Raw genomic sequence first — 21,554 nt, forward strand, 5'->3', positions numbered from 1 at the left:
TTCAAGTTGCATTAGCCATCCAGCCTATATGTGAAGAACTATAGTGACAACTACTTATTATTTCCTAAGGATGTCCCTTTTGGTTTTGGAAAGCTCTGAATACTGGACAGTTTTTCCTTTTATTGAACCAGAATGGTCCCCTGTAACTTCCACCAGCTGGACCTTGTCTTTTATGCTATGTATGCATAGCTATAATAGAAATGTAGTATCAAATGTACTATTTTTAGAAATTCAGTGAGACCCAAAAATTCAAGCAGCAGGATTATCTGCATATCCTAATTTAGGGTCTTAATAGCCAATAGAAACAAGTCTTATTTTATTAGAACTGCAGCCAGGCAATTCACATAATGGTTCTCAAACTTCAAATGTTTCCTAGCATTTTAAATATTCTCTAATAAAATTCTTCTTAGAAGATAAAAAAAAAGCTTTTAATAGGGTTATCACCATGATCAGCATAGTTAATGAGTACATCTTGGGACAGGAACTTAGCCATATTTGTTGTAGGGGTGGGGCCTTTATTTTCAGTGAATCATCGAACACATATTCAGAACTATGGAAGGAAAGAGCTAAAGGTTGTTGTTTATTTGAAGTTCCTAATACATTTTGGAGCAAGAATGTAAAATATAAAGGAAACATGCTTTCTGAGGAAAACAAAAATGTACTTCCCAAGCTCAAAGGAGTCAGTTTATGTCATTTGTTACCATTTTATTAAAATCAAAGAAAGAAGACAATAAAAAAGAAACATTTCATTAAACAATCAGGAGGAAAAATCAAAATTATTCCCACATTTTTATGAGAGCATTTTCATTCAGATACAAGTAGCAGTTACTCATTACCAAATGGCATCCTTTTGTTAGAGATATGAGTTTGAGGAAAACTGTCAAAGGGATGATCAAAAGGCAGTGAGGCAAGCACAGGTGTATTCTCCCTGAATTGGAGGAGGGGTACCTTTTGTATTAGATGGCAATTCTGGTAACAGTCTTCACAAACCAATACCGGGGACTGCTCTTGGAACATCCCCTGGGGACTTGAACATCATTTGAGTTAAAGTGAGGTCAGCCTTGTTGGCCCTACTCTATTGCCTAAGCTTTTTATACATGAGTCTGATACAACAAACTGTGGTAACCCTCCTTTTCCATGAGGAGGGGCTGTCTTTCTTCACGGAGCTGCTTTCTTTTGCGATGACACAATAGGCTAGTGAGCCTTCCCAGCACAGCCGTGAGGACAGAGCCTACCACAGCAGCCCCAATGAGCCATGGCCAGATCCGACTTGCTTGTTCCAAGAAGGGCTTAATGTAATCTTGAAAAATGTCCCGTTCTGAAACAGAAACATATCCCAGTGTTTTTACTGTTGTCATCATCAGCATCAGCATCATCATTAACATCATCATCATCATCATTATCATTAATTATCCTTTCAGAGTACTGTGGAGTCAGACACTTAGGTTTGAATGCCACCTCTGCTACTTAGTGGCTATAAGAGCTCAGAAAATTCACACCTAATACTCCTAAACCTTCGTTTCTTTATCAGGAAGGCAGGAACATAATACCACCTTGCTGGAATGTTTTAAAGTTGATTGATAACAATTAATCAACTGATCTGTAATTTATGCAGTGCCTACAACCAAGTCAACTATTGTAATTTTTAGTTCTTTATTCTGATATTTGCTTCCATATTTCAAAATAATAGGCAAATATTACCATCTTTTAATTCATCAAGTTTATATCTGGAGTTCTTCATATAGAAGTAATGATTCTTGTTATCTTACAACTCCCCTTTTCTTCCCTAAGTCTTTTTGGCACAATAACATCATGATTTGGGGTGAAATCCACATCTTGGATTTTCATTAGTTTTAATTTTTTTAATGTTTATTTATTTTTGAGACAGAGAGAGAGAGACAAAGAGAGAGAGAGCGCAAGTTGGGGAGGGGCAGATAGAGAGAGAGGAAGACATGGAAACCTAAGCAGGCTCCAGGCTCTGAGCTGTCAGCACAGAGCCCAATATGGGGCTTAAACCCACAAGCTGTGAGATTATGACCTGAGCTGAAGTCGGATGCTTACCCGACTGAGCCACCCAGGCGCCCCTTCGTTAGTTTTAGTATATAAATAATATTCACAGTAGAATGGTTACATTTCCTTATGTTATTTTTCCCTTGTAGTTAATAATTTATTGTATCCTTTTGGTTGATTTAAAAATACCTATCACTATTTATAAAAGACTCCAAGATATTCCTATTCATTTTGTATACAAAGAAGAGAGTGCATCTTGGGCTTACCTTGAAGCAAATGATGTCTATGTGACTCAAGTCTTGTGCGAAAGCAATATATGTAACTTTGGGGCATTTTCCTTAAAAAGAAAAAAATGTATCTTTTCCTTTTTCCTTTTTTCTTTTTGCTTAGTGGTAATGCAGATAGTGTGTTGATGAGCCATCATGGACCATGTGGTCCAGATTAAGCCCTAGGTCTTGTGGAAACAAGAAAGAAGAGCTCCGGACCCTGGAATTATGGAGCTGATATTCAACAACACACCAAAAATGCTATTTGAGCAATAAATAAAGTAACTTATTTAAGCCATAGGTCTTTGAACCTGCATCTGCTCTCAATCCCTACCTTCCCACCCTCGCTGATGCAGGAACTATAACATTCTTTGAAAACTCTTTCCTTGGTCATAGTTGATTGGTACATGGTAGACCACTGACTCAAGATGGGCCAATCAGAATCATTTCTCAGAATTTACTGTGCTGCAGTTGCCAGGTGTCTTGGGAACTGATGACAGCCTGACTTCTCAACCTGTAGAAGACAGGATGAACGCACTCCAAGAAATAGAGATGAGAGAGAATGGGAGAGACAGTGAGAGGGACAAAGGGACAGAGAGACAGAGAGTTTTTAGGGCTTAGAGTTCCCTGGTTCCTGCTCTTCCTCAGTCTCAACTGCATTTCTGCCTTTCCCAGAGTTTGAGTGTTCATCCCTCCTTGGATTTTTTTAAACCAAAAAATACCTTTATTTTTTAATCTAATCTCATTCCTGTGGAGTTTATGCCATTTGCATTTTTGAAAGTCCTGATTATTTAAAAAAGTTAATTATATGTCCACTACAATAAAAGATGGAGTAGAAACCTTAGGAAATTTTGGAATTGCAACTACAGTAAAACCTTCTATTATGAGTAACTTGTTCTGCTAGTGTTCTGCAAGATGAGCAAACATTTGTAATAAATTTTCACTTGATAAATGAGTGATATCTTACAATATGAGTATGTGATGCTGAATGTCATATGATCACAACTGAGCCAATGGTTCTTGAAATGCACTTTGATATACAAGTGCTTTGGATGACAAGCGTGTTTCCAGAATGAATTATGCTCACAAACCAAGGTTTTATGTTTATGTAAACTCCATGTATAATAAAAATGAGATTCACAAACCAATGAGAAAAGGAATGTTTATTTAATAACATATCTTGGAAATCATGGGTAGCAACATGAAATAAAATTTAAAATGATTCAGAATGTTCAGAATGGTTAAAATAGGAATGTTCTTTTTTATTTAATAGGATTAAAACCCTGTCCATTTCTCCTTCTGTCCTTGACACCATCTTTTTGCCAGCTGTCACTAAGTTACCTCTAAAATTCCTAGAACTCATTAAGCCTAATTTGAACAGTGTAGCAATTTAGAGTTTCTCTTCATCAGGAAGGGACAACAACTTACAAAGAATAAACATTACCAAATAAATTATATAAAATATTTAGAACTTTGACATTTAAATCTAAGCAATGAAAGCAAAAAAGCTAAAATTAAAAAGAAATATCAAAAAGTTACTGTTTTCAATATATTTAAAATTATTTTGAAAATGGGACTTCAAATGCCTGGCTTATATTGCTAGTAGTCACTTCAATATATAAAGTATGTTTAAAATGTCTAGCAAAATGCAGGGTACATAGAGATTCCATAATAAATATGATTTCCTCTATTTCAGGCTCAGCTCAAGTCACAATTTTAAAGTACTATTTCTTTGTGCTGCTCTTCAGCCTCTCTTAAAATTTCTCTACTTCAGTTCACTCTAAGTGGTCTCAATTTTTACTGCTACCAATGGACTTCTTTGAAACACTCTTTGTATTTCTCAATGGCTCTAAACTAAAATTCAGACTTTCTTTCTCAGCTACTTGCTTTGGAACCCAAAGAGTACACCTTTAAATTATTTTTTATATCATAATTGTTCCATCTTTCGCTACCTAAATTAGCCCTTGGTAAAATGCCTAGCACACAGAAAGAAATTTATAACTGTTAATGATTGTTGTTATTCCATAATAATTTCAACAATATTTCAGTTGAACCAGCTTCTAATAAGAGCTTTCTCTCTCAAAACTGCTTTGATTACTGATTCAAGTCAGCTCTCTTTTGGATTCTCAGACTATTTCTTTCTTTGCTCACTTGTGACACTTGGCACCATTGTCTATGTGTTGTAATTATTTATATGTATTATGTGTATTTTCAGGCTTAATCATAAGTTCTTGAGAGGCAAGTATTATGTCTTGTTTTATCTTTCATTCTTCTATTCATTCTTTCATTCATTCATTCATACAGCAAATATTCATTGAGACACATTACATGCCAAGTGGTGCTCTTGGCACTGTAAGTGAAAAGATAAACAAGTAGAATCCCTGGCCTGAAGGAAACCATAACTGGAAGAGGAGAGTAGCAAGTAAATAAATTATTTCAAGAGTGATGTTGTAATGATGGAAGTAACCAAAAGATACAATGGAATCATGGTGGAAAGAACTCGTATCTGTCTGGGGAGTCAAGGGTGGCCTCCCAGAAGACTATCATGCATGTGCTGTATGTGATGCATGATGCATGTGATGCAAGCCATCATGACGGCACATGATGGCAAGCCATCCCAGGAAAAAAGGAACAGTATGCACTGATGTATACACATAGGCAAGCATGGCTACTGAACACATTTGTGAGTGATAGAAGCCCCATTATCAAATCTTAACTGCAGAATGGGACACTCTAGTTACCGTCATTGTGTCTCCTCCTCTCATTTTTAACATCAAATGTTAAGGTCTTTTGGGATATATTGGGATAAGGCAGCTCTCGATAGAGCAGTATCATACAGAAAGCAGGATCGCATTTTCCAACAGCATTAAGGACACAGCCTTTTATTGCCAAAGCTTTTTGTTCTCGCCTTTTAATCAGTTATGCATGCAAACAAAATCACCTGCTGCTCAATTTTTAAAAGCATCACTAAATTCGATTATAAGAGAAAATGTTTGACAAATGCCAGACCTCAGCTGCCTTTTGCAGAAAACACTTAAGTAATTACAAACATGAGTACTTGAATGATGAATAATAAACTTCTTGAACTAAATTACATGAAGCAGTTTTTTAAAATTTTTTTTAGTAGGCCTAAAGTTTAGCAATAAATAAGAATAAATTTTAAATTCCTTGAATGTACAACAGAAGCAATAGAATAATTCATAAACAAGAAAACAGGCAGTTGCTATTGTTGATTTTAAAGCCAAACTTTTCTAAAATTAATGGTATATATCCATAGCTGTATGAAAAGTACCCTAAACAGATACAACATCTCAAGTCAACTTTATTTTTTTAAATATTTAAGTAGAAATAAATAATAAATAGCTAAATCCCCTAATGTGACTTTTTGAGTCCCCCTCCCTTCTCTCCTCTGATGGATTTTGTTGCCTTTTCAGTAAAAAGTACCCATTTGGACTACAGAGAAGGAACCATGAGATGGAACATAATATACAAGACACATAGGGACTAAAGAGGACCCTGTCTAGTGTGGCATAATGGGGGAGAAAATTAGTTTGGGATTCAGTATTAGCCACTTAGTTGCTTGATGACTTAGAATTTGCCACTTTATCTTTCTGTTCTCAATTTACTTGCAAAACAAAATAAAAATCACTACTATATAAGATTGTGAAGATTAGCAGAGATAATAATTTACCTGCTGATGTCTGTAACTTATATCCTATTACTATCTGCAGGCCAGAATGTCTGTCTGTCTTTTCTTTCTTTCTTTCTTTCTTTCTTTCTTTCTTTCTTTCTATTATTCGTCTTTGAGAGACAGAGAGAGAGCATTGAGCAGGGGAGGGGAAGAGAGAGACACACACAGAATCCAAAGCAGTCTCCGGCTCCCAGCTGCCAGCACAGAGCCCGACGCGGGGCCTGAACCCATGAACCATGAGATCATGACCTGAGTTGAAGTAGGACACTTAACCAACTGAGCCACCCAGGTGCCCCCAGAATGTCTTCTGAGTTTCAAGGCCAGCCAACTGCCCCAGAGACATATTTACCCTGATGTCTCCTATCATCCCATTTCACTGCATAACAAATGCAGACATGAGATTCCCACCATGTCTGGCCTCGCTCTTACTGATACTGTCTCAGTGACAGTATCACCGTGCATCATATTCACAGGCCAGAAAGCTTAAAGGCATCCCTAACATCTCCTTCTTTCTCACCTCCTATGATTCATATGAATCCATGATTATCACCTTGGAATCATTTTCCAAGTTCTGTACATTTTATAAATTCAAAATAATATCAAATTCTTTCATGTTTTCTGCCAACCTACCTACCTCTTGGACTCTTGTAATAGCATCTTCACCACCTTCCCTGAATGTGCTTTGCAACTGCTACAAAATGCCCTACATACTGCAGTAACAGTAATCTTTAGAAAACTCAAGACAATCTGTTTAAAATTTATCAATGGCTTCTGTTATTTTAGCACTATGGCCAAAATCTGCAATCAAGACCCCTCCTCTTTTCAACTAATCACTTCTCCCTTTCATGCCGATATCTTCTGAGATATCACTTCATTGACCCCTAGACATAGGTATATCTCCAAATAAGTCATTAGGTAAGTAGTTGTTTAAGGTCTTCCATTAGTATGTAGACTCCATAAAGATAGAGACTATGTTGTTTACCACTGTATCCATCGTATGTAAGAACATGCTTTGTTCAAAGTAGTTATTAAATGTATGTAGAAAGAATAAATAAATCAAAAACACCACCTAGAAAATACCTAGCGTGATCAAAGGCTTGAAATATGTTAAAAATACATGTCTAAAAATGACCTGAGTATTAAGAGGGCTGACATTTTTCTAGCAAGCTTTACTTATATTGGTTAAGAGATATTACCTTTCATGATCAATATCACTTGTACTCAGATTGATTCATTTATTTCACCCCAATAACCAGATATCATTTGATATTTAAACTAGAGAAGCTTGAGAGATATCAATTCTAATCTTGTAGAGTACAAGGTCAAGGTGGATTGGGGAAAGATTCATACATAAAAAATTACCATGTAACTCTAATAAAGGAATGATTAAACATGACTACATATATGCATAAAATGATTTAATATCTGAGAGTTTGACAAATTGATAAACAGGATCAAAATTTAGCCAGAGGGAACAGCATGTTTAAAAGCATGAGCCCATGAAAGAATATGGCATGTTTTGGAAATGGAAATCATAAAATGCTAAGTGGTGAATCTTTGAAAAGCCATTACAAATATGGTTCTTTCTTTATGTATGGTGGGGTGTTTATAGATGGAAGGGAAAACATGTTACTTGAGACTGTCTTTTTTTTTTTTTGACTTGCAGAAAGCCCTCCCCTTACCACATCTCTGCTCTTTGGAAAATTCCCCATTCTCAGTGATCTTAAGGTTTTGAAATAACTGATTTCCAAAGCCAGCCATGTTAGTATTCCTTCCACTGCCTGTGATTTTCAGATAAATCAAAACAGGTTAATCAAAGCCATATTTGTTCAACTAGTGATCCCCAAAGGGCAGGTAAATGTTGATAAAATATAGGTTCTCCTGGTAGCCCTAAATTGTGGTTCTGCTATGCCACATACTAGCTAGATGGACTTGGACAAGTTATTTATATTCTTTAGGCTTCTGTTTTCTCATCTGAATAGGAAAAAAGAAATAATAGTACCTAATTCATAGGCTAGTTATGAAGTTTAAATAATGCACACAGCATACCTAAAAGAGTTTCTGGCACATAAAAGATACTCAGTATGTGTTAGCTATTATTAAATAATTTCATTTCTTTCCTCAGGGTAATTTTCCATTGCCTATACTACTCAAATCGGAGAATTTAACATTCTGTAAATAAACTGTACATTCTCCACCTCTATTTTTCTTGTTATTATCTTCATTTATAGTATTCTCTGCCCTGTTCATCCTTCAAGGTCTTGTCTTTCTCCTTGAGTTATTCAGGGAGTTATTCAACTCAATAGCTTGAGTTATTCAGAAGTCATTGCTTTCTCCTCTGTGCTCCTCTGTTGGATTTTGTTTATGACTTTTTTGCTGCACTTAACACAGACTGATGTTTTGTACTTTCTTGCACAATTGCCTGACTTCCACATTGAATTTAGAGCTCCTTGAAGTTTGGAACTATGTCAGTCCTTTATGTCCTTAGAATCTAGCACAAGAGGTAGGAAGTTGGTAAATGTCATTAATATGTTTAATTTACTTGTTTTTATGAATTATAATTTTTATGAATTATCAATGAAAATAATGAAACATCACTGCTTATTGAATACCCCTTACTCACAAGCCATATGTTATTGTTTTTTGTTTTGTTTTGTTTTTCTACTGTTTTTGGATGTTGATACTCCTGTGTTACAGTAGAAGCATAGTGTAGTGAAATGAAGAGAGGGCCTTACGGTATTGAAATCTGCCTCCTCCACATATTGGTGTCTATATTGGGAAAGTCATTTAAACTCTCACAGTATCAGTGGGATCACCTATTACTAGAGATACTATTACTAACCCTAATGTATGATTGATTAGTAACACATGTGCGAGATCTACATGTGCGGGTTCTTGGGTGGGGGAAGACATTGTTACCTGTACCACATTTATTAGGAAGATATTGATATTTCTACTCAGGAAGATTATTTAAAGCCCAAATATAATTATCATCTTAGAGTTTTATATTACTAGGTTAATCATGGTCATAGCAATTATCATTTTAATCATTCTTTCTTCTTCTTTTTCCTCCTCCTGACTTTCCTCCTCCTCTTCTTCCTCCTCATCCTCCTTCTTCTTCTTTCTCTTATTGTTGTTGTTATTATTATTATTGTTATTATTAATTAGGCTTAAAATTAAAACATCCACAAGTTTTCTTGGTAATTTTTAAAATTTATTTATTTACTTATTTATTATTTTGGAAGGAGAGAAAGAGTGTGTGTGCAAGCAGGGGAAGGGCAGAGGGGCCGGGGGGAGAGAGAGAGAGAGAGAGAGGGAGAGAGAGAGAGAGAATATCCCAAGCAGGCTCCGAGCTGAGCATAGATCAGTACAGGGCTTGATGCCACGACCATGAAATCATGACCTGAGCCAAAATCAAGAGTCAGACACTGAACCAACAGAGCTGCCCATGCTTCCCTAAAACTACAAGATATTTATCTTTTGTCACACCACACTGGACTCTTTAATACATCATATTCATTTAATTATCACAATATCTCTTTGAAGTATTCTGACCCCAATATTTCAGGTTAAAAAACTGAGATTCATAGAGTGAAGAAAAATTTCCAAGGTCACCTTACAGTCAGCTGATAGAGTCATGTCTTAAACCCTCTTTTTCCTTTCTGATTTTAATTGTAATGTTCTTTCCATGGCTGCCATATGCAAAATGCCCTATATTAAGCAGAATAGATGTGAATTTAAAGATCCTTGCAACTTAGTTCATGTAATAATAAATTAGTGATAAATTAAGGTTTGTAGTATGCTTTCCCAATTTAAAGGCTTTGGGGATAGCATTGTAAAAACAAAAGGTTATATAGTCCCTCAAAAGATATTGGTCACACAAGATTCATCATTTCATATGAAAGAAATTAAACTTTACCTGAATCTTGTAGGTTGCTATAGTCATAGCCCAGATCTCTGGATGAAATAAAGAAATCACCATTTCTGTATAGAGGTATAAAAGGAACCATGTATGACTCCCGGTTGTGTCCAATGGGTGCATTGGCTTCTGGATAAACTTCTTGAAGAGGATGGTGCCTTCGGAGCCATTGTTCAAAAATACTGTAGAGGAAAGGATTATTCAGACTCAGAAACATGTTTATAAGAGAAATATTTATAATTCTTAAAGTAAAATAACCAGGCATATCTTAAAATTCCAAGACATGGAAGGATGCCAAATATATTTTTTATGCTTTGAAAATATTTTGTAAAGCACTAATTCATTCTGTCAGCCCCTGATGAAGCTCACTCACTTGAAAGAAATATGAGAGGGTAACTATGGAAAGGGAATTTCTTAGGTAAGTGAACTTTACATGACAAGTTTAGACCTTTCAGAATGCTGCAGAACACGGGTAATTATTGGTTGAATGACAACTGAATCAGAGTTGTAAATTAAATATGTTTCTTGTTTCAAAGAAAGTTAGCCTAAAGAAAGAACACATAAAACTAAGTTGGAATCAGTACTAAAATTTGTTTTTTTGTTTGTTTGTTTTTTGCTTTTTGTTTTTTGGTCATGGCAGGGGACTTTCAATTATTTCAACCATCTTGTTCTCTTTGGCAAAGTGTATGCTTAATGAGACTTGTGGTGAGAAAGAGCTTACCTCCCATAATGAAGACTAAAAATACCTGGACTTGGCTTTCCATCTTCCCCTGAAGCTAGAGTATGACCATATGATTCATACTCAATCATATATTCATCCAAGACTTTGAAACAGAAGATAGTGACATACAGAAGCAAGGACAATGACAAATTATTCTGGTAGTGGGAAGACAATTGTGATAACAACATCTAATTTTTAGGGATTATAAGACCAGAAGTACCAGGAAAGGAATATCCTGTGTTCTATAGCATGGTTTTAGCAGATCTCTTGGCTGCTACTCGCCTCTTCCCTTGTTCCCACTCATTTCTGAACCTGCTTCTCCATGATTTCCTGAGCTATCCAATATCTTCTTAGTAAATTCTTTTTCTGTTTAAATCAACCAGAGTTAGTCTCTTGTGTGCAATTAAAAACTATGACAGAACAAAAGATAAACAATTAAGAGATTAAAAAGATTGAGTAAGAACAAAGTAGAAACTTAAGCTATGGAAGAATTTATAGTGTATCATTAAAAGTGTGACAAAGAGAATGGCTTTGTATTATCAGGCTATATAATAGAGGGAAGGACACAAGACCTAAAGTCAGAGACCTCCCCTTAAAGCCTAGCTCTGTGTTTTGTTTTGTTTTGTTTTTTTAATTTTTTTTCAACGTTTTTTATTTATTTTTGGGACAGAGAGAGACAGAGCATGAACAGGGGAGGGGCAGAGAGAGAGGGAGACACAGAATCAGAAGCAGGCTCCAGGCTCCGAGCCATCAGCCCAGAGCCTGACGCGGGGCTCGAACTCACGGACCGCGAGATCGTGACCTGGCTGAAGTCGGACGCTTAACCGACTGCGCCACCCAGGCGCCCCTAGCTCTGTGTTTTAAAAGCTGTATATCTCTAAGCAAATCACTAAAGTTCTTGGAGATCTAGCCTCTTCGTCCTTAAATGAAAGCAGTAATATTTGCCCTATTTCCAAAGGGATTATCCAATGTGATAATATTTATGGAAGTACTAAATAACTAAGCTATTGTTACTTAGCTATAAAACTTGTGCCAGGAGATAAAAAGTTAGTGCATTGTCCTGGCGATGGCGTCTAAAAAGGAAAGTGATAATGCTTCAAACAAACAAAAATTGAAAAAAAAATGGAAATAAAGAAGAAAACAATGATGCAGAATGGCAGTTCATTTTTTCCACACTGGAAAATAGTTCTATTTGTTTAGAGTATCTGGACTTCAAATGCTAGTTGTGGTTAAAGTTGGCTTTTAATTGTGAATTAACCAAGGGATCAGCAGGTCACTGATAAATACTGAAAATCTGGTCCACAAATACCAAATGATCTCTAAATAGCTCAACTACTAAATAAGTTTATTCAGTATTTATTATGCGTCAAAGTTTAGAGCAGCAAGAGCCTACATAAAAAAACTGAGTCCCATGGGTTATGACAAGGGAAATTTGTAAAAGTTTCTTAATTTGTTTGATTTTCCTTTTCTTCATCTGTGAAATGGGAATAATATTTATGGATTAATTAGTATAACATAAGTAAGATGTACATTTAATTGCTTAACAAATGGTAAGTAGAAACCATCTTCATCCTCATCCCCTTCTTCCTCTTCTCCCTCCTCCTCATTATTAACTTTATACTGGAAGAACTTTACAATTAGCAAGAGACCTGAGACATACTATAACAGAAATGCCAAAGCCATGTACATTTGAGCTGGGTCTTTTTAAGAAAGGTTATGATTCTGACAGGCAGGAATGAAAAAGGAGAAGATATGGGAAGATTGGCTTTTCTGTGTGTGCCTTCTCAACTAAAGAAATTTGGAATTGCCTTAACAAATAAGGCCCAAATTCTATTCAAGACCTAAAATTTTATGAATCAGATTTTTTTTTGTTTTAAATTCTGCAGTTTTTTCCTTGCATGAAAGCATTACTTATTCATTATTTACAATTCAGAAAACATAAATGGGCAAAAATGAGAGAAGAAAAAAATTCATATAATTGCTTCGTATTTTGTTGTATCTAGTTTATAAAATGTGCATATATGTACATATATATTTTAACAAAAAAGAGAATTGTATTATAACATTTTAAAAGGTATTTTATTTGTATTAAGCAATATTTAATGTTTAAACAATATTTAAACACGCTTACACAATGTTTACCTGCTTTTCAACTGGCAAATCTATTTTTTTTTTTAATGAGAAGGAGGCTTTTTGATCCAATTAATCTCTCCCCCATCCCTATTAAACTTTGATTGCAAAAGAGCCCAATATCCAATGAGCTACCAGGTAAGGGCTTGAGGCAAAAATTGTGCCTTTTGTTAATTGAGAAAAATTACTACTGTAGTTCAGCTTATAAATAATCTTTTTTTTTTCCTGCCGAGAAACAAAAATTCTTCACCAGGTAGGACAAGGACATCAATTCTTAGCACCAAAAGATTTAATGGATAAAACCATTAATGTGCTCACCCACCTTATCAACCTTTTAAAATGAAGGTATTAATCTCGATTAGATTCTTCATCGGTGGTACTCATCTTCAGTTAATTTCATCAAACCATGTCTAAAATGATTCACATTGGAATTCTGATGCTTAGGTTAGATAATCACACTGCCATTTTCAGAAGACCTTATCTTCCTACCAAAGATTTATATCAACTATATCTACAAAGTTTTCTAGAATTAGGAAAAGGTACAGATGATCATGGATACAAACAAGAAAGGATATGTTTTATGTATAAAAGTAACATGAGATTTCTGGTTTCAAGTCTGACATGTAAAAACCCTGGGCACTCCCATCCTCTTGTCTAGCAAGAAAAAGCTAGGCAAGTGGAAAATCCACAACTTTTCTTGGGCCATGAGAGAATGAAGTCACTGGACAAACTGTCACCCCAAAGCTGCATAGATGACTGCAGAGAAGTACCATTATGAAATAAGCCCTCAGCCTTCTCCATAACAAACCTGTTTAATTCAGAAGAAATGATGACCAAAGCCCTATCCCAGCTAGAGGAAGGGGATTCCAGCTTTTCTGTCTCATTTAAGGGGAAATAAAACATAGGCTACATTGGCCAGGGTTTCAAGGAATAAATTGGGAATGCTGTAACCAAAGAAACAGGAAACAGGGAAAGAAAAGCTATACCATTGGAGAAACACTCATGAAGGTCACAGCCCCAAGACACTGGCCAAGTAAAAGATTGATTTTAATCACAATATTTTAGAACACAACCTATGCTCCCACCTTAATACTTTACCATGAATCAACAGAGCTCCAGTATCATGCAGAGATTATAGCTTAAAGAGCCACAAGACAGACAGTATCTGAGGAATAGTATACAGGAAAGCCCAAACTCAAGAGTGAGGACAAGAACGAAGACCTATGGAAATTTAAAGCCTCCAGCACCTACAGCTGCAGTTAAACACAGCCCAACTCCTTGCCAGATTAACATAAATCCTTACATTAAAGGGCTGTCTACCTCAGTTCCTATCACTCAATAAAATATATCTGACTTTCAATAAAAAATTACGGCATGCCAAAAGGCAAGAAAATAACAACGTGAAGAGACAAAGCAATCAAAGCAAAGTAAACCCTAACTGAGATATGAGAAAGGTATTGGAATTATCACATAGGGAATTTAAATAGTTATGAATAACATATTAAGGGCTGTAACAAGACAAGTAACGGACGTGCAAGAACAGATGGATGGTGAAGCAGAGAGGTGGAAAGACTCTAAGGAAGATTCACAGGAAATGCTAGAAAAAAAAAACAATGTAACAGAAAGGAAAAATGCCTTTTAATGTGCTCATCAATGGAGTTGACACAGCTAACGAAAGGATCAGTGAGCTTGAAGATAGAAAATTCCCAAACTAGGGAGGAGAGGGTGGGTGATGGGTATTGAGGAGGGCACCTTTTGGGATGAGCACTGGGTGTTGTATGGAAACCAATTTGTCAATAAATTTCATAAAAAATAAATAAATAAATAAATAAATAAATAAACATTGAAAATTCCCAAACTAGAATGCAAAGTGAAAAAAAAGAATGGGGAAAAAATCAACAGCTGTGTGATCATTTCAAAGAGGTAACATACATGCAATTGGAATAACAGAAGGAAAATAAAAAGTGAATAGAGCAGAAGAAATATTCTTCAATAAAAGGAACCAGAGGAACCCACTGATATCACTCCAAATGGCCAAAACTGGAAAAATTTCAGCCACAGAGTAAATAAAGTAGTATTAGGTTATAACCCAAGGTATAAAATAAACATAGATGACTCCATGATGATATAAATTAATGAATACATAATTTATATCATGTATGAATACATGAATACATAATTTATATCATGGGGAAATACATAAGTCTACCATGCAGAAAAATGTTGAATAATTAAAATAGATACACTGAATACATAATGCAGGTGGCATATAATTCCTTAAGTCAGTTTATATAATAGTTATCTAATATACCTGCAAAATATTCTTGAGATAAACATGAAATATATGTTTACAAGGCATGTAATGCAACTGAAAGTATATTTTATCTATCAATAAACCTCTAGTATACTGAACATAAAACAAAACAAAATGAAGTTTGAAAACCTGTCACAGACAAGAGGAGCCTAAGAGACATGATGATTAAATATAATGCGGTGTCCTATGTGGGGTCCGGAAACAAAAAATATATATTAAATAACTATTAAGTAATCTTAATAAAGTATGGACTTTGGTTAATAATGGATCAATATTATTTCACTAATTGTGACAAATATTCCATACTAATGTAAGATATTAAAAATAGGGAAAAATAGGTGAGGAGTATAGTTGAACTTTGTTCTATCTTTGTAACATTTTTTATAAATAGAAAACTATTTTAAAACAAGAGTTTATTTTTTAAAAATACAACTAACAAGAAAACCTTAATGGAGATGGATATTTAGGAACAGATTTACTTCAGTACCACCACCACAGCAACAAAAAGTAACATATACCTGTATAATAAAGACTTCTTCATTCATTTATTCATCTATTTTAGAGAGAGATGAATATGTATATTTTGAGCATCTATAACAAACTGACTCTGTGCAGGGTATAAAATTCCCCAAATTACTTTGGGTGAAGTTCTCCATCCTTGTGGTATTTAGAGTCTAGGGGTGGAGATAGATATTAACCAGTAATTTAAAAATAAATCGATAATTACAGACTGGAAAATAGTATGAAGCAGGCCACATGGTAACAAGATTTAATGAGGAGACCTCATTTGGTCTTTAGTCTCTGGGAAAGCCTTTGATAGTCTGTTAACCAAGAGCTGAAGAATGCATATTTAGAGAAATGGTGGACTGTTTCTGAAGACTAGAAGGGGATTTGCCAAGGACTTTTAGTGAAAAGTACATAGCAAGTCCCAGGCACTGGCTGATATGTATATGGAGAGGAGGGAGAAAATAGTTTGCGATCAGGTTAGAGAGGTAAGTGGGGAGCAAATCATGAAGAGCAGTAGAAGGCATGTGAGAAATATTTGTATTTTTTCCTATGAGTGGCAAGAAGTCACTGTTTGTATGTGTGTGGGGGCAGGGGTAGGTATAACATGAACAGATTGTCATTTAAAATTTTTTAAAAAAATTTTTATTCATTTTTGAGAGACAAGAAACAGGCAAAATGTGAGTGGGGGAAGCTCAGAGAGAGAGAGTTAGGCACAGAATCTGAAGCAGGCTCCAGGCTCTGAGCTATTAGCACAGAGCCTGATGCAGGGCTTGAACCCATGAACCATGAGATCATTACCTGAGCCAAAGTTGGTCCCTTAACCGACTGAGCCACCCAGGCGCCCCCCGCCCTTTTTTTTTTTTTTTTAAAGATTGTACAGATTGCATTCTGGACAAGGGGCTAAAAGATAGTACGAGTTGATGTGTAGGGAACAAGGAATGAAACCACAGAGAAAATGATGTGTAGGCAAAAAGATGGTGTGTGACTATCCAAGTAGGTATACTGAGTGATGAGGTGTCATAGAAGACTCCAAGTTTTCTGGCTTATTCCGCAGGAGAAAATGTTTTTAAAAAATTGTTTAATGTGGGGCATTGGGGTGGCTCAGTCGGTTAAGTGTCTGACTTGGGCTCAAGTCATGATCTTGCCTTTTGTGGGTTTGATCCCTGCATTGGGCTCTGTGCTGACAGCTCAGAGCCTGGAGCCTGCTTTGGATTCTGTGTCTCCTTCTCTCTGTCTCTCTGTCTCTCTGTCTCTCTCAAATATAAATAAACATTAAAAAAAATTGTTTAATGTTTATTTATTTTTGAGAGAGAGAGAAAGAGGGAGGGGCAAAGAGACAAGGAGAGGGAGAATCCCAAGCAGTCTCCATACTGTCAGCGCAGAGCTGGATGAAGGCTTGATCTCATGAACTGTGAGATCATGACCTGAGCTGAAATCAAGAATCAGATGCTTACCTGATTGAGCCAATCAGGTACCCCAGGACAAAATATTTTTTATTCCCAAGGATGTAGTCAACTGGAGAGAAAGTGTGGCATGAGGAAGAAATATTAGTATTATGATTTTTGATGTACTGTGCTTGAAGATATTTTTGAAACGTTCTAAAGGAGATGTCAGGTGGACAGCTGGATATTTGGGTCTGGATTTCAGAGTAAGATTTACTCTGGAAATATAAATTGAGAAGCCATCAGCTTGTGTTAATAAGTGAAGTTATGGGAGTATGAGACAATGGAAAGATCAAAGAATCTGGGGTTATTTTTATCAAGTGTCATCTTTGTGGAAGGCCAGGACAGATGCAGTGATCATCACACTGTCTGTGAGAACCACTGCTTGAGATGCCTCAAGCAAGCCAGTCAAAACTCTAGTCTGGAGGGGGGAACAAATACACCCAGTCTGTGGTACTATGTTATGGGAGCCCTGGCAAACCAATAGGTAATAGTACTCACCTAAAGCGATTCTTATAAATATTAAGTATGTTGAAATATGCAAAACAACTTCAAATGATGTATAGAAGAAGTATTGCTGCTATTGATATTAAAACTGTAATTACTCTGTTTCTGAATTTTCCTTCCAAGGATTTCCTAAGAACTTAAGTTTCCTTAAAATTTATTGTCTACTACATCATTTGCTCCTGCAAGACTTAGGTCAAATGCTACTTCTCTTAAAACAGCGATCAGACTTAACGTTTCTCTCCTTTGATTATTAAATTTATCAAGTTGTAATTATTTGATTATGTGTCACTCTCTAGCAATATAAGGAGAAACTCACTGAAAGCTATGATGTTGTCTTGTTGATCATTGTACACTAAATGTCCATCATAGTGCCTATCTAACAAGCGGGCTGGGTATGTGTAGTCCAAAAATATGTGAAATTTAGTGGGAATTGTATAGTTTTCTTGGGAGAGAATCCAATTTTTTAAAATCAAAATCTCAAAAGGAATGTGAATTAAATATATGAAGAATCACTTATTTAGTGGTTAGAGGTTAGAGCTGAGAAAAGGAGGAATCTAAGAGATGCTAATCGTTTTGAGTTGGATGTTTCTGTAGGTGGTGCTATTCACTGATCAACATCAGTTAACACAGTATCTAGCATGTAATAACCATTGTGTTAGGTGCTGGGAATATAAAGTCAAATGGGGAGTCTCATCTTCAAAAGAGTTTCATTCTAATCAATCACTCAGCACAGTATGGTTGGAGTGACATGGGAGAAACAGGGCCATTAATGTCTTGGGAGAACAAAGAAAGAGGAGATAGCATCTGATTTGGAGGAGGATGGGGGATGTATTAGAGTTCCCCGGAAAAAGAGAACCAACAGGGTGTGTGTGTGTGTATGTATACACAGACAAACACAGAGAGAAAGAGACAGACAAAAAGAGAGACACAGAGAAAAATAGAGGCAGATACAGTAAGAGAGAGAGAGAGAGAGAGAGAGAGAGAGAGAGAGAGAGAAAGAGAGAGAGAGAGTCTCATATGATTGTAGAAACTTGGCAAATCCAAAATCTGCAGGGTAGGCAGACAGGCCAGAGACTGAGGCAAGAGACACAGTTAAAGTCCAAAGTGAGTCTGCTAGCACAATTTATTCTTGCTTGAGGAGGTCACTTTTTCCCTATGAAGGCCTTCAACTGGTTTGAATGAGGCCTACCCACATTATGGAGGGTAATCTGCTTTACTCAAAGTCTACCAGGGTAAATATTAATATCATCTTTAAAAATACCTTCAAAGAAACGTCTAGAATGTTTGACCAAATGGCTGGGTACCATGGCCTAACTAAGTTGACACATAAAATTAACCATCACTCACACCTAAGTTTTGAAAAATGAATAGCACAAGTTTGGGCAAAGTAATAAATGGGAAAGGGTGCTTTAGGAAAGAATAAAGCACAAACATGAAGAAATGCGGGTATGCTTTTGGGGCCCTGCAAGCAGTTGAAAAGGTCTGGAAGGAAGGATGTGTGTGGGTACCTGTAGCTAAACCAAAACTACATATAGGGCCTTTCTACATATTAAGAAAGGCAGAAAGTCTGAATGAGAAGCCATTGGGGGATTTTAAGCAAGGAATTGACATAACCATGTTTAATTAATGCATAATTAAATGAATCAGTGGCTGACTTTCGGGGCCCAAAGGAAGTAACCAGGTAATAGTCACGTGACTTGCTTACACTGAGGCCCCTGTTAAAATCTTGGATCCTCTCTCTGGGTTTGAAAGAACAGTATCCCAGAGATTCTTTTCTTCATGCACCTGCCTAACAATAGAACTCATTGAAGGAGTATTTAGAAAGTTTTACTGAAAAATCACACTTTTAAAAGAAGTGGACACTTTAAGAGCATAGATTGTCAGGGATGCGTAGCTGCAAGTGAAAAAAGCCTGTTCCACAGCTAAGAAATTCAACTGGGGCTAACTGCAATTTTAAATACATGCCCCACAACTTCTTAGCTTAGTTGAGAAAAGGGCAGACAAGTCCTTGGGGCATGTGTAAGGGAGTGAAAAACAGATTAAAATCACTTAAGCGAATGATGAAATTTGAAGGGATTTTAGTGTAAGAACCAAAATATTGGTGATACCGAACCAAAAAGAACCAAAAAGCTAGAAGTCTAAGAAAGGCTGTTTCAGAGGTTGTTTTTTCTTTTTCCCATAAATATTTAAGGGTGTCATTAGGTGACAAGCCCCCTGCTATGATCAGTTTTGAGAGAGGATTGAAAACAAGTTGCCATGCTCCCCCTGTGACTGTAATGTGCATCCGGGACTGAGAGCCACTGCACTAGGCAGAAGTTACACCCAGGTTGAATGAGTCAGGCTGCACTCACAGGCCATAGCTGTTCAGAGTGGTCCCTAAGAAGTATTCGGAAGGGCCAGCCCTCCCACACAATGGGGCAGGCTTTTCATTTGGCTTTCAATGGATATTACTGATTGACTTCCAGATTCTCAGTGCTCTTCCCAGGGAATTGGTGGCATTACAGCTTCTCTTGCCTCTTCACTAAATTGCCTATTTATTTATTCACTAAATATTGTATTAATTATAATTATTGTATTAATGTTCATATTGTATTAATATTAATATCTTATACCCACTACTTGTCAAGCTCCAAGGATGGTCTATCAGAATGATCCCTCTCCTCATGGATCTTACTCCGTGTTGCAATGAAGAGATTCGTAAAATTTCTTTTTTTTTAATTTTTTAAATTTTTTTCAACATTTATTTATTTTTTGGGACAGAGAGAGACAGAGCATGAACGGGGGAGGGGCAGAGAGAGAGGGAGACACAGAATTGGAAACAGGCTCCAGGCTCTGAGCCATCAGCCCAGAGCCTGACGTGGGGCTCGAACTCACAGACCGCGAGATCGTGACCTGGCTGAAGTCGGACGCTTAACCGACTGCGCCACCCAGGCGCCCCAAGAGATTTGTAAAATTTCAACAGCAGTGATGCTGTTGGAGGCATGTGTATAAAACCTATAGGCTTGCAACAGGAGCAAGGAACTGTTGGGAGTCCAGGAAAGCTTCACAGCAGGGATGGTATGGAAACTGGATGAATAGATTACCCTGGAGGCTTTGGATTCAAAGCAGAGACCTACAGGGAGCCTGGGCACTGATGTAATTGAAAACTGAAAATGGCTTTTTGGTGTGTGGGAGTAGAATGTAGAGTGGTGCAGGATTAATAAGGAGTGAGACCAAAAAGGTGAGAAGGTCAGGTTGTGAAAGGCCTACCCAGGGCACAGGGGGAGATGGAAGTAGTTTGGATTGATCCTGAGAGTTAACTTGCTACCTAAGCACTTTAGGTAAGGAGTGACCATGACTGAATTTGAATTTTAGAAATATTATAGTGGATATGTGTATTAGTATATATTATACTAAATAACAATAAGTCAACATATATGATTCCCATCTACTGGAGATCATAAGGTATTGGTGGACCAACAGTGCATAAGACAACTTCTATTTATGCAGACAGCCATGACTTTTCTTAAGAGATCTATGTTGCCCCTGTTTCTTACAAAATATCTCTTCATTTCACACCAACTTTTCCATTACTTCCTACTATTCTTTATTATAATGATACTTTGGAGGCTCATAAAATAATGGGGAAAAAAACCAATCAATTCAGTAATCATTCCCATTTATTAAGTGTTAACATATCTGGCATGCTGCTGGGGATTTTAATAAACATTATATTATTTCTCCAACAATACTGCTATAGAGGATTAGTAATAGTAACAGTCATGAGAATTAGCTTATGCAACACTTACTGTATGCCAGGTACTGCTTGAGGTACTCCTCATATAGGAACTCATCTAATTCACAAACAATCCTATGAGGAATGTTCAGTTCCTCAATTATCCTTATTCACAGATGGGAAAACTAAAGCATAAAGAGGATAAGACTCATGCCCATGGTTAGACAGCTAGTAGGTGGCAGGTGGCAGAACAAGGCTTCAAAGCCAGACAACCTCCCTGCAGTACAGGTTCTTGGACTTAAGAAAACATTGCCTCACCACAGTGTTCATAA

The 21,554-nt window shown here is 36.5% G+C and overlaps 1 protein-coding gene across 2 annotated transcripts in view; it reads right to left on the reverse strand.

Moving 5' to 3' along the window:
- Positions 1–1,091: 1,091 nt before the first annotated feature.
- TYR (tyrosinase) overlaps positions 1,092–21,554 on the reverse strand; it is a 111,922-nt gene continuing 91,459 nt past the window's right edge. For both annotated transcript variants that reach the window (XM_047823716.1, XM_047823717.1), the window contains 2 exons: positions 9,887–10,068; positions 1,092–1,318 (listed from right to left, as the gene is read on the reverse strand). In XM_047823716.1, coding sequence (XP_047679672.1) covers positions 1,092–1,318; positions 9,887–10,068 — 409 coding nt within the window. The remainder of the gene's footprint in view (positions 1,319–9,886; positions 10,069–21,554) is intronic.

The sequence above is a fragment of the Prionailurus viverrinus genome, chromosome D1, assembly GCF_022837055.1.
Source record: "Prionailurus viverrinus isolate Anna chromosome D1, UM_Priviv_1.0, whole genome shotgun sequence".
NCBI lineage: Eukaryota > Metazoa > Chordata > Mammalia > Carnivora > Felidae > Prionailurus > Prionailurus viverrinus.